At 38.5% G+C, this 13055-nt stretch overlaps 1 protein-coding gene across 1 annotated transcript; it reads left to right on the top strand.

Annotated features, from left to right (window-relative positions):
• Window positions 1-256: 256 nt before the first annotated feature.
• On the top strand, window positions 257-8177 carry slc2a6 (solute carrier family 2 member 6). The gene is made up of 8 exons (XM_038696044.1): window positions 257-548; window positions 1248-1519; window positions 2624-2720; window positions 2934-3033; window positions 3318-3511; window positions 3726-3901; window positions 4098-4375; window positions 6094-8177. The coding sequence occupies exons 1-8, from the start codon at window positions 495-497 to the stop codon at window positions 6420-6422; spliced, it is 1500 nt and encodes a 499-aa protein (XP_038551972.1). The 5' UTR covers window positions 257-494; the 3' UTR covers window positions 6423-8177.
• The last annotated feature ends 4878 nt before the right edge of the window (window positions 8178-13055 follow it).

A 13055-nucleotide genomic window follows, 5' to 3' on the forward strand; every position in this document is an offset into this window, starting at 1 on the left:
TTATAAATGTTTTTGAAAGTAGAAAGGCTGCACATAAGACTAAAATGTTCCACTCAAAGTCAAACTGAGCAGATCTAAAAGCCAACTTTGATAAATGAGAAATTAAAATTGTCATTACACGTACAGTACAGCTTATTAAAAATGTTCTGCCATTCACAAAACAAATTCCAATTTAATATCACGTGTGTTCATGTGTGAAAGTCCAGTGTAAACACAGTTTTTAGTTTCTGTTCCTGTTGGTTTCATTCTGTCCGTCTAGAAAACCCTGAAACACGCTGTCTACAGAAGGAAGAAGTTTGTCACTCGAACAGGATAGGTGACTGGTTTAATTTTTCTTCCAAGCCTGTAGAGAAGGATTACCATCTGTTGGAAGCTGCATTGGAACAGGACAGACTGGCAGTGTTTTCATTTCATTTCCTCCCTTTTTGAGGACAACAAACATTACAGATCCACAAACTGATTATATATATTGGACACCTTTGAGAAAGGCAGACATGGATGAAGAGACTCCACTGCTGAACAGAAGACCAACATCATCTGCATCCAAGGTAACTAACTTGTTAGTCTGACCTGGGTCTGGTTTCACAGTGATATTGGTCTGTGGTGTTAGGCCAGTATTAATTTTGCTCTGAGATCAGTCTAACAACACTTACTCAGATTCACAAAAAGAAAAGCTTATTTCAAGCCTAAAAGTCAGCCTCCGTACTCTCAGGATAACCCAGAACAGAGAGCCATGTTTCCATGGTAATAAACAACAGTGGCACCAAAAGACAAAAAAAGAGCAAAACATGTCTAGGCTGAACCACATTTAATTAGGTGGCATCCCTCATACCTTGAAGAGATATAGAAAGCACTGTGGCTGAAACTGAAGCTTTCAGTGGAGTAAAGCAGAACCAAAGTAACCTGCCTAGAGTCAATTTAAATGCCTGCAAATATTATAGCTCACACTTTTTCTTTATTCTGGTAAAATGTTGGTACTTATCACTGTTGTGAAGCTTTTCACTGAGTACCTGTCTTCATGCAGGAAATACTGTGATGAGTCCATCCTTGGGTTTCCTGCGGGTTAACTTTGAGTCAGACTGGGGGAAATCACATCAGATTCATGTACTAGAGGACCTGACTTGACTGTATATTGTGTATATTGTGGACAGAATGTAGTGGCGAGTCCAAATTTTTTTTTCCTTTTCAGTATTTATGTATGCAGTTTATGCTGCGAGTTTTAAATTGTCCACATCCTTCCACTCCAGATCAATAACGCCAAACTGTACTTGGCCGTATTCTCTGCCGTCCTGGGGAACTTCAATTTCGGTTACTCCCTGGTCTACTCTTCCCCGGTCCTGCCAAAGTTGAAGGATCCCAATGTCGACCCTCGGCTCAGGATGGACACGGAGCAGGCTGCCTGGTTCGGCTCAATCTACACACTGGGTGCAGCAGCAGGAGGGCTGGGGGCCATGCTGCTCAATGACATGATTGGACGCAAGTTGACCATCATGACCTCAGCAGTGCCGTCGACTATTGGGTGGGTCTCAGTGACAACATACAGCCATGAAACTGTGGGGGAGTACATCAAGTACATTCACTCAAGTACATTCACTCAAGTACATTCACTCAAGTACAATTTTGAGGTACTTGTTTTTCGAAGTTATGTTACTTTACACTTGTACTCCACCGATTTCAGAGTGAAATGTGGCGCTTTTTACTCCAATACAACAAGTAACCAAACTTTAAATTATTTTTGCTGATGAGACCTCCAGTCAGGGGGAGGTATTCTGAGAATTAAATGCCATCAAACTCTATAAATTCTGAACAATAACAATAACAGTAGGATGTATCGCCCTAACAGGTACAGTACAACAAAACCACCAGCAGGGTGAGGGAGATGTCAATGAAGTGCAGGACTGTGTGTACACGCCCACGCAGTCCTGAGATGAGGGTCGTTAGGCAACATAAGTGAAAACACATGTGTGGATGGACTATGAGCTTTAATTAACATACAAAATAAATGATCACTATTGACAACGTTATGCATTAATTTTGATTAAACTGCTGAACGGTAATAAGTAGTTAGAATTTGCTCAATCAGCAACAACATTATCACACTGTTTTTACTATACCATGATAATACATCTGTAGAAACAAATCAATAAAATATAAACAGTGACAGCGTCCACTCTGCATAATTGGCATTTTTACTTTTGATACTTGAAGTACATTTTTCTGATAATACTTATTTAGCTTTATTACACTAGTATTGCTACTTTGACTTAAGGAAAGCATCTGAATACTTTGTCCACCACCGTCTGATGCAGTAGGTAAAAGTAAAATTGTATTTTAGATCATTTGTAATTCCTTATGACATATTACATTCCACAAATAAAATCTGTATCATTCTGTTTGTTTGTATGGCCATTATGATGTAAGAACACCCAGAGAAACAACTTTATGTCCAACACAGAACACAGTTTTAAAGGAGACATTAATTAATGGTACTGTATTTCATAACTTTACTGTACATAGTCTGCTCTGAATAAACTGCAGTCCATAGATGCTTTTATGTGGGTCATGATGTCTGTGTAAGGGTATGAGTGTAGTCTTTGTTTACATGTCCATATATGTGTATTAGATACATGCTGATGGGAGGGGCTGTGGACTTGTGGATGCTCCATGTGGGTCGTTTCCTCACAGGCATAGCCGGGGGTATGACAGCAGCATCCATCCCTGTAAGTTACCATGCTTACACAAAGTTTTTCTAACCTATCTATGCAAGTTTTTGTCCCAATTAACAACGTCAGTAACAAAACTCTTGTACAGGAATTTTACCCCTTTTTCATCTCAGAGTTTGCAGTTGTATTTCCTTCATGGCTTTTTTCCTTAATTCATGCTACATGTGTTCTTGTTTCTGTATGTGTGCCTTTTGTGTGTTTATGTAACAGGTTTACATCTCAGAGATTTCCCACAAAGCAGTAAGAGGAGCTCTGGGCTCCTGCCCTCAGATCACTGCTGTGTTTGGGTCCCTGGCACTCTACGCCCTGGGTAGGAACACACCAATACTGCTGCATGAATACTAATGTACAATATATTTTTTTATACATCTAGCTAAAGCCCTTACACAAAGCAACTTCCAATTCCAAAAAAGCCAGTGTCTTGCTCAACACAAATCTTGAGCAGCTTCTAAAAAAAGCTGAGCTGGATCACGACAGAGGCACAATTGATAGCAGCCTCAATAGATCAGAATGCAATGTAGCCACAAGACAACGAGTCTCACTTTATAACTGCTTTTTTACTCTCTTTAACTATCATAATCTCATGATGCACAGGTCTGGTGGTACCGTGGCGGTGGCTGGCAGTGGCGGGGGAGCTGCCAGCATTGCTGATGGTTGTGCTGCTGGCGTTCATGCCCAGCTCCCCCAGAAGGCTCCTCTCTCTGGGTAGAGAGCAGCAGGCTGAGAAGGCCCTCCGCTGGCTGAGGGGGAAACACTACGACACACACATCGAGATCAGTGCCATAAAGGTAAAAAGAACATATATGTGTTTTAATTACTTAAGGGGGGCAGTTACATGTACCACTGGGGTTAAAGAGGTCAGTTACAAACACTGATGTAACTTTAAAGGATGAGACAGATGACTGTTTAAGGTCATACTCACACTTTGGCTTCAGTGGTACGCAAGCTAGAGGCATACAGGAGTACACACACATGTGTTTATCTGTGTGTCTCCCAATGCAGCACAGCATCAACACACAGGGTAGAGTCACATGGTCGCAGCTGGCAACACCCATCTACTACAGGCCAATCCTCATCTCAGTGGTAATGCGTTTCCTGCAGCAGATGACGGGCATCACGCCCATCCTGGTCTACCTGGAGCCCATCTTTTCCCAAAGCAAAGTCTCCCTGGAGCCCAAGTAGGGCATCTATTCCTTTGCTCTATTATTTATGCATTTATGAACACTTGATCTTTATTTTATATGGACGCAATTGTATGATTTATCTACCCATCAATTCATAAGTGTGTAAATCAAGAAAGATTCATTATTAATAATTAATGACTTGTAATCAGAAACTCCAAACACTGACCTCTCCGTGTTCTGTGTCTGTCAGGTATGATGCTGCCCTTGTGGGTGTGGTCCGCCTCTTTTCTGTTGCCACGGCAGCCACTTTGATGGACAAGGTGGGACGCAAAGCCCTGCTGTACACGTCGAGCATGCTGATGTTCCTGTCCACTCTGACTCTGACCATGATCTCCCACACCACAGCTTGCCCTCCAGGCCCCGGCCCTCTGAATCTCACTGCGAGTGTGGACTACAGCTCCCCTAATGTAATTGGAAACACTGCAGCAGGCCTCATTCCTCTCATCAGCACCATGGTGTTTATATTTGGTGAGTGTTGCAAGCTTGAAAAGTGATGAAAACCCATACTTTACCTAATCACACCTTTGTTTTTAGCCACATTAGCAGAGTATATAGAGCAATGCTGGTCAGACGTTCATTCCACCAATTTGGACCAGGCTGAATATCTCAACAACTATTGGCTGGATTGCCATAAAATTTACGTCAGATATTTAAGGCCCAAAGAGAACGAGTTTTCAATGTCACGCAGATGGCTGTCTTTTAACTTGGCTAGATTACCATTGAAAATCATATAGCAACCCTGCTCCGGAGGAAGTCATGTTCAGAGTTTTGGATTTAAATTGGCTGTTTCACTTTGATTTGGCCAAAGGTGATTTCCACATTGGAAAAGTCATTCATTCCTGTCTTGCCTTATTTTCAGCAATAGTGTTGCTTTGTGCCAAAATAATTATTGTATATTCTGTGCTATCCATTATAACTACTTGGTCTTGAATTCAAACCATCCTAGGGGAAAAAATCCTTATTCAGTCCGTTTAGCATTTCTCGAAGTTCTTTGGCTCACCTGGTGCATTCCCCAAGAAAAGTTTTGAGATTTCAGATTTACATCCAGGGTATATGGCCCATTGAATGTGCTCAGTAGTGTTTCTCCTTCTGGCCCCAGCTGCAAATTGAGAAGGATCCACCAACTTCACTACACAACATGCCCCCTGCGATAACTTACCGGATTAATGTCATTAATTTAACCCAAACCATGATGTTTTCTAACCAAGTAGTTTAGTGCCTAAACCTAACCAAGCTGGAGCCGTTTAGAGGGCGTGTCAGTAGGCATGCCCTGTAGTACTGTGAACCCACAGATAGACCAACTTGCACGATTTCTGGCTGGGGCCGTAGACTTTACATTGTGATGACATCATGCATTTTTAAATCGCTTTTCTCAGCTGGAGGAAAGTTTTAGGAACATTAAACCTCCATGGATCAAAGTATCATAATAGGAAGAGTCATCATTTTCCTTGTTTGCAGTTTAAGGAAAGCGAGTGGCCACTGCTGGAAAATTGGACTCCAAGTATTATTGGACACCCATGTGTGATACCCATTATCTCTGATTGGGGTATTAGATTTTGTCAAGCCAGCTAACACAACGAAAGCCTGGCTATGTCGAACATGTTTTGTAGTACCCCACTAGTACACTCAAGCTAGTACTTGTAAACAAACAGACATCATTTGGGTAAATTGGGCAAAGACGTGATAACCTGTAAGGGGTGTGTCTCTGTGTTTAACCCAGCAGTTTGCTATAAATTACCTTTTGTCTTCTTTCAACAAGTTAAGACCTGTCTAATGTCTTTCTGTTATAGCCTACTTGCGTGATTAACTGCTGTCTATTACACATAAACATCCTACACTTTATTAAACTGTGTGTTTTGGGTTGTTTAGTTGAATTGGTTTCAATTATTGATTATTCAATTATTTTTCACCTTACTTGATTGGTGCTATGAGGATTCAACGATAATGCTCTCACCTGTCCAAAATCAGAGCTAAAGGAGAGAACAAACATTTTATTGCTTTATTCATATGACATTGTTATTGTGAGGAAATTAATCAAATGTACCGTAGTCTGATATACCTCCCAAAACATAGTCGTGCCCCAACAAGGTGCTATTCATGACCGTTGGTGCTTTTATTGTACTTGGACATAATCTGCTTTATTATGAGTTGTTTGCTTTGTCATCACATTGTTGGTTGTGTCCTAGGATACGCCATGGGATGGGGCCCAATTACGTGGTTGCTGATGTCAGAGGTGTTGCCGCTGGTTGCCCGGGGCGTGGCTTCAGGTCTGTGTGTGACTGTGAGCTGGGTGACGGCCTTTTTGCTTACACACGCCTTCACACACCTGGTGGACAGTTATGGCCTGTATGTGCCCTACCTGTGTTTCACTGTGGTGTGTGTGTTCTGTCTGCTGTTCAATGCTGTGTGCATCCCAGAGACTCGTGGCCGCTCGCTGGAGGAAATTGAGAACTATTTCAGGACAGGACGTACGTTCACCATCGTCCGGAGTCACTCAACTACACAGTCGAGCTGAAGCCCAAAGAACAGTTACCATTAGTGCAAGAAGCAGGTCTCTATTAAAAATCATGTTGCAATAATAACATTTCTATGTGTGTGTATAAATGTAAATGTTTCGTTGACTCCAACTTATTTAACACAATGCATTGAGCCAACAGTCGGCCCAGTAACATTTATTGCTTAACAAGTAGGCTAGCTGTTTTTCTTTAGTAGCCTATACTATGTTTCAAACTATGCAGTATTTCTACCATAGTTATACAAAGTTTACACCCAGTTTGGGTTTTTGTTGTTGGAGCTGATTGGTGTTATGAAGGTCTAATTATTAAACAAGTAATCAACAGCTGAATTATTTCTTTTAATCATGCTGTATTATGTAACATAGATTGGCAAAAAACATCAGCTGCAACATAATATATTTACAATTTATATATATATGTATAAAGGTAAAACTTTTTATGGAGCCAGGGGAGGGGAGCACTATTCAGAAAACAAAGTTTGTAAGATTAAAGTTATACAAGGATGTTCTCTGAGATTAAAGTAGTAAATTTACATGAAAAGAACTTGAATGTTCTCTGAGATTTAATTTATCAATTTGCGAGAAAGAATTTTTTTGTGTTATTAATGGCTCTGTACTCTTATTTTAAAAGCAGGATATAACAACATTAAGAGATACTTCCTTCTGTTCAAAGACCAAAAACATAAATTAATTAGGGCATTTGCCGATATCTATAAATAACTAAATATAATAACTAAGATGTGACACATGTTTTCAAGTCCCTCATTTCTACCTAACTGTCTGAAAGCTCCACCTCTTCTCTTAAATCTGCTCTGACTCTTGTATTATTAATGAGAGTTTTTTGATGGTCCTAGTAGATTGTTGTACCGTATCCTTAAAAATTTTATCAACCATGTGAACAAACTGGTTGGCAGCTGTTTGGGGAAAAACTGGTTCATCATCTTCTCTGGGCCTAAAAAACATAACAGGAATTGATATTGCCGGGACACAGTGGTGGCTCAGCAGGCCAGGTCACATGCCACAGTGTGCGCTCAGTGTCGTAGGTTTGAGTTGCAGATAGCAACCTCCCCATGCTTCCCAGTTCCTTAATAACAGCATTGGACATGTTGTTAACTCACAGCAGTTAATGGATGGACTATGGACATGAAAATATGAAATTGATATGAAAATGAATTATGAAAAATATGAAAGTCACAGTTTTGAACTGTACAGTTTCTATACACATATGCAAATGCACAATATACCACTTACAACGGTTGAGATGAGTGTTTGCTAAACAAATGTGTAACACAGTATATGTAGGTATTTGTGTATGGTTAAAAAATGTCTGTTCAAAACTCGTGGAAATGTGCAGATGTTTTTACTTAATCATTTTATATGTAAGTGCAAAGGGATCCATTAAACTGAAACATGGTCCTGCTGTCACGCTAAAATCTCTTTACCAAGGTAGAACAAAACTAAATAATCTTAACAAATAATGAATTCTCTTGATTTTTTAGTAGAGAATGTAGATTACTCTAGATAGCAGAAAATAATAGACAGTTACAAGTTCTGGTGGATAATATGAATATACACCTTCAGCCATTTTACACCTCTCTGACACAACCTCATAACAGTAGGATTGCAAAATATGTGATTTCATTACACTGTCAGATGATCCCGTTATTTTGTCTACCCACTGTTTTAGTAGATATTGCTTTAGAGTGAATCTGTAATGCTGAGTAAATTACGTGCATATAAACAGTTTTATGCAAATCTGTGTAGTCTCTCCATTTTTACCATCCACCTTATTGTGATGTTATCAGACTCAGGAGAACATTTATTTAGTTTGATACCCATCTCTGTGTCAGCAACACACTCTCACAAGATCTGGCATTGCATATCTCTATTGACAGAGATGGTCCAGATTTATCAGTGAGATATAAGTTTTATCAAAGTTTGTTATTTTAAAGTTCTACTGATAACATCATGAATGCAAAACCCCATATGCTTTCATCCAAGCATAGGACGTCCACCCCAAAGAAGGTAGAGGGAGAGGCGGGAGACTAGACCACACCCACTTAAGAGATAGGAAGTGTTTATATTTCATTCCACTGCTGCGCCTTATAATGGGTTATCATGTGTTATAGAGCATCATTAGCTGAAACTTTCTAAAGCAGTGTGTTTATTAATGACAGTTAAGAGAAAACGTTTAATGTCTAGTTTGTCAAACCACTCTGCACTTACATAGTACATGTACAATGAAATGCCACCTGTACAATGTGTTGCAGCAAGTACAGAAAATACAAAGGGGTGAGGCAGTGCATTTCTGAGCTCTCTCACTGGATTAGTCGAACAGATGATGTGTTGTTACTCTAACAGCTACTGTGGAGTTAATAAAAGATAATACTTCAGGGATCTAATACATAAACAGTAAAATAATTGTTCTGCCACCAGCAGTTTGTTGCTATTGGCAACCGCTGCTGGTGCAGTTTTATAGCTGCTTAAATGGTGTTGTTATAGCCGCCATTTTGTCAGACCTGTGTACAGGCAAATATATTGACATCTATTTCATAAATGTCCTTGTTGGAGAAGTATCTCTATATCTTTTATGACAGCTGTTTTGTGATTGTTGATTTGTGAATTTTGTTTTTCTATTATCAGCTTGCTGCCACCCAAACTAGCCACTGTTAGCTGTCTGGAGCTTATGTGTTGCTAATACAAGATTAACAAGCTAACTGTTGGGGTGTCTGTTGTGTATTTTACACTTTTTACTCTTTCTCCATGTGTATGTTAATTAGATTAGACCAAGACAAATACAATTATTCAGCTTCTCAGACATGACACTTTCCCGGGATAATTACTTACAGTATTACCTAAAGGTCTATAAATCTGTAAATACACGTACATACATGCTGCTATGGCAGGTATGCATATCTTTCCCATATGTGCGTGCTGTGTGTGTAATGCTTGTTCAGTTCAGGTGTTTGTGTCACAACATCAAATATTAAAAAAGTATATAAAAAAGTTGCTAAAAGATCCTTTGCAGTGTGATTTAATGTGTTAGTACCTTTAATGTCCATTCAAACAAAACAGCAGTCAAATCTTTATGTTACCCTCCACATCAAAGGGTAAGACGACTATGATACAAGACAGACAAGCAGATCAGTATTTATATACCTGCTGAGTCAGAGGCTATTTTTATATTTCTGATTATACCCACCTCCTTCCTTCCTTCACTGTTTCCCTCCTTCTCTCCCTCTTTCCTCACTACCTGCCTTGAGTGGGTGAATTTTTTGTCACCTTTAAGTGTTTTGCCACTGTCAAGAAAGGTGAATTAAATCTTTACATCGTAATTTTAAATGTCTTTGCACATTGACAGTTGACATAAGTTTATGGCAGGGACGGTGTTAACTGTCCTGGGATTCTTCTTCCTGATTACTTTCTGCCATTATTGGACAATATATTCATTAGTAATCATTTGTAGTTTTGTGTATTGTTTTCATCAAATATTAAGTGCCACCTAACTTGAAATGCTACTTTTTGCTAGGGGATGTGATTTTATTCAAATAATCACAGCATTGTTGCTGCTGAATGCTCAATGTCTGTATTAAAAACAAAGTCAGGAAAAGGTCAAAGTTAAGAATCGCCTCATATGCTAATTCTTTTTTTTTTTATAGATGACAACATATATTATGGAAAAATTATGGAATATTTTATTAAAAAGTTTATTTTCTCTACCAGTTCGGCATTGATAGCCTTCAGTTTATTTTCACGCCTGTTAAAAATGGCACAAAACCACTGCTGAGCTGTGGGTCAGTAGCCTATTTGCTCTACTGATTTAAATGTATTAGTAACCAGCACAATACTGTTTTAAACAATAGGTTAAGCATAATGTGAACTGCAGTAAGCAATAATTTAGATGCACCACTGTACTGTATCAATGCATAGTGTATTTGAATTATACACACACAGTAATTTAATTTCTACAGTAATTTGAAATGTGTTTGAAACAGTCAATGAGATTCAATAAATTACAAAGCTGTCTGTTTTAATATTTCATAATCATGTTATAAATATACTAATGTCAAATAGATGGTGAGCTGCATGAGAAATAAAGAAAAAATTTAAACATTTGGTTATAATAATCCTTCGCTGATCAATTTGACCCAGACAGATGTGTTCACTATAAGAGCTTTTCACTGTTTAACTAATTGGTACTAATCTTAGTAGCACCTTTAAAACTGTGGTTATGTGTGTTTTCCCCTCTCTTTAATAGAAATAACTGGAATTGTTAAACCTGCATTTGCATTACTATCAGCATTAACATTGAGTCAAGACTCTCAATGGGAAAAGGGCTCAACCCCTGCCCTGTAATCACTTAAAAATGTCACAGTACATACAAAACATCATCACAGACACACACACACCTCAACCTTTTAAGGAATTTAAGACTCTGTAGGGATTGGTCTATTATCTGGAATGTTGTTCATCAGGCCCATCGAAACACACACACACACACACACACACACACATCACCTCACCCAGTTGATATCGCGAGAAGAGGCAACACCCCACACTCTCACATACTGTAATCTGTCTACTACTACTAGCACTGTACTGTCCTCCAACTGAGGTGTTTAGGAGGAGAAACATTTGGACAATGCATTTTATATTGTATATATTTATACTTTTAAATATGTTTTAGCTCATCTAAAAAGGTGAGATATTTTGAGATGAAACTGTAACCCATTACACTCACCACCAAATACATTGACAGAGAGTCCCATTTTATAACAGAAAAACCTTTATTGATCCTCAGCGGGGGAATACGGTTGTTGCAGCAGTACAAGGACAGCAATAAGTACAGATAAATAAATAAGAGGTATACACAACTGAAATAAGACTACACTGCAAAAACTGAGCTCTCAAAAACAAGGGACAAAAAGCATTAAAATGGGGGAAATCTTACTTAAAAAAAGCAAAATTATCTACCAACAGAACAAGAATATTTCACTTGCTACTTAAGGCCAAAAACTTGAAACAAGTCAAATTCTCTAACATAAAAGCCGCCTGGTAAGAAGAAATATCTTGTCAGACAAAAAACAAGTATATTTTGCCTTCAATTAAGATAATTAATCTTACTAAGATTTTAGTTTTTGCAGTGTAGAATAAAAAATAAAAAACTATACAAGAGCATTTGGAGACATAATTACAAGGTAAAGTGACAGTGGTGTAATTAATAGCAGCAGTTAGATAACATAATACGGCTCAGGAATCAAAATGTGTTGTTGAACAGAATTTAATACATTTCTTTTCAAAACACTTTGTTTTTATGGATGCGCCATTGCATCTAGTTCATACAGGTTTACCTTTAATTCAGACTGACTTATTTATAACATTATACAATGTCCGCCTTTAGAAATGGGCTCCGGGTTGGAAAGTCATTGATTAAAATTAATTTTGATGATTTGGTGTTATTTTCCATACATGTATATATACATGTAAGGTCAGCTAAGACAAGGCACCCAACCTCCCTCTAGCTCTGTGATCCAGTGACCAAGAGTAGAAAAATGTGGTTGAACTGGCTGTTCCCAGCTGACTGAAAGGAAATGCAAACCTTCCCAGTAATCTTTGGAGCTGAAATTCAACTATGTTAACACAACAATAGAAAACTGAGGTTTGTTATTGTTATTTCTAACAAAATACAATGGGCCATGTTTACACAGTCAAAATGCAACCAAAAGGCATAAAAGAACTACATTTGGCATCAATGGATAGCCAAACCTCTCAGCACAGCTTCATTCACCACCTCCTAACAGGCTGGGGGGGGGGTTCCACTGGCAAACAATTTTTTACATACTGTAAGCCCCTTATGAGGACATGTGTTTATATTTTACTTACACAATATTTGTTTGCAGCACCATAAGACATGAAAGTTTAAAATGAGCAAAGCCTTTAAAGAATAATATTTTGCGAAGTATACTTTAAATGCTTTTTGGCGATGCCATTTGTCTGGTTTCAGGGTAAAGTCGGCAGCTGAGCTTAGCACAAAGACTGGGAAAATGGGGAAACTCTTAAGTTCTCCAATCAACATGTTATGTCTCATTTCATTTGTACAAAACATTGTGCTATGGCACTATTTATTTGCTGGACCAGTAATTTCCTTGAATATCCGCTGGCTTACAGCTCGGTGTTTGTACAGATTAAACAAACAACACATAACATGTAAATTAGTGAGCTTTAAAAGTGCTGGTAGGAGGATTCTGTTTCCCTTGGACAGAGCCAGGCTAGCTGTTTCCAGTCTTTATTCTGAGCCAAGCTAACTGGCTGCTAGCTGTAGCCTCATATAACAGACAGATATGTGAGTGAAATCTATCTTCTCTTCTAATTTTCTGCAAGAAAGCAAAACAATAACATTTCAAATTTTTGCTTTAAACTAGGTTAAACAGCTCAAGGTATTCCTGATCATGAGTAGCCACAAAAAAAAGCAATTTACACTGCTCAAAAAAATTAAAGGAACACTTAAATCAATCTCGATGAACGAAATAGTTCAAAGTTCAAAATCTTTACTGTACATAGTATAATTTATTGAGAACAAATTGACGTAACAGTTGACAGTGGAAACCAAAATCACCAACTGGTTGAGGGCTT

This window comes from Micropterus salmoides, unplaced genomic scaffold (assembly GCF_014851395.1).
Source record: "Micropterus salmoides isolate LMB-PRFRI ecotype aquatic unplaced genomic scaffold, ASM1485139v1 Ms_hic_scaffold_10, whole genome shotgun sequence".
Taxonomy (NCBI): domain Eukaryota; kingdom Metazoa; phylum Chordata; class Actinopteri; order Centrarchiformes; family Centrarchidae; genus Micropterus; species Micropterus salmoides.

What these genes read in the sequence shown, in the direction of transcription:
- slc2a6 (XM_038696044.1), top strand. Translation starts at nt 495, where the DNA reads ATGGATGAAGAGACTCCACTGCTGAACAGAAGACCAACATCATCTGCA. An exon ending in CAACATCATCTGCATCCAAG is followed by an intron (nt 549 to 1,247) that starts GTAACTAACTTG and finishes CTTCCACTCCAG; the next exon opens with ATCAATAACGCCAAACTGTA. An exon ending in CCTGGCACTCTACGCCCTGG is followed by an intron (nt 3,034 to 3,317) that starts GTAGGAACACAC and finishes CATGATGCACAG; the next exon opens with GTCTGGTGGTACCGTGGCGG.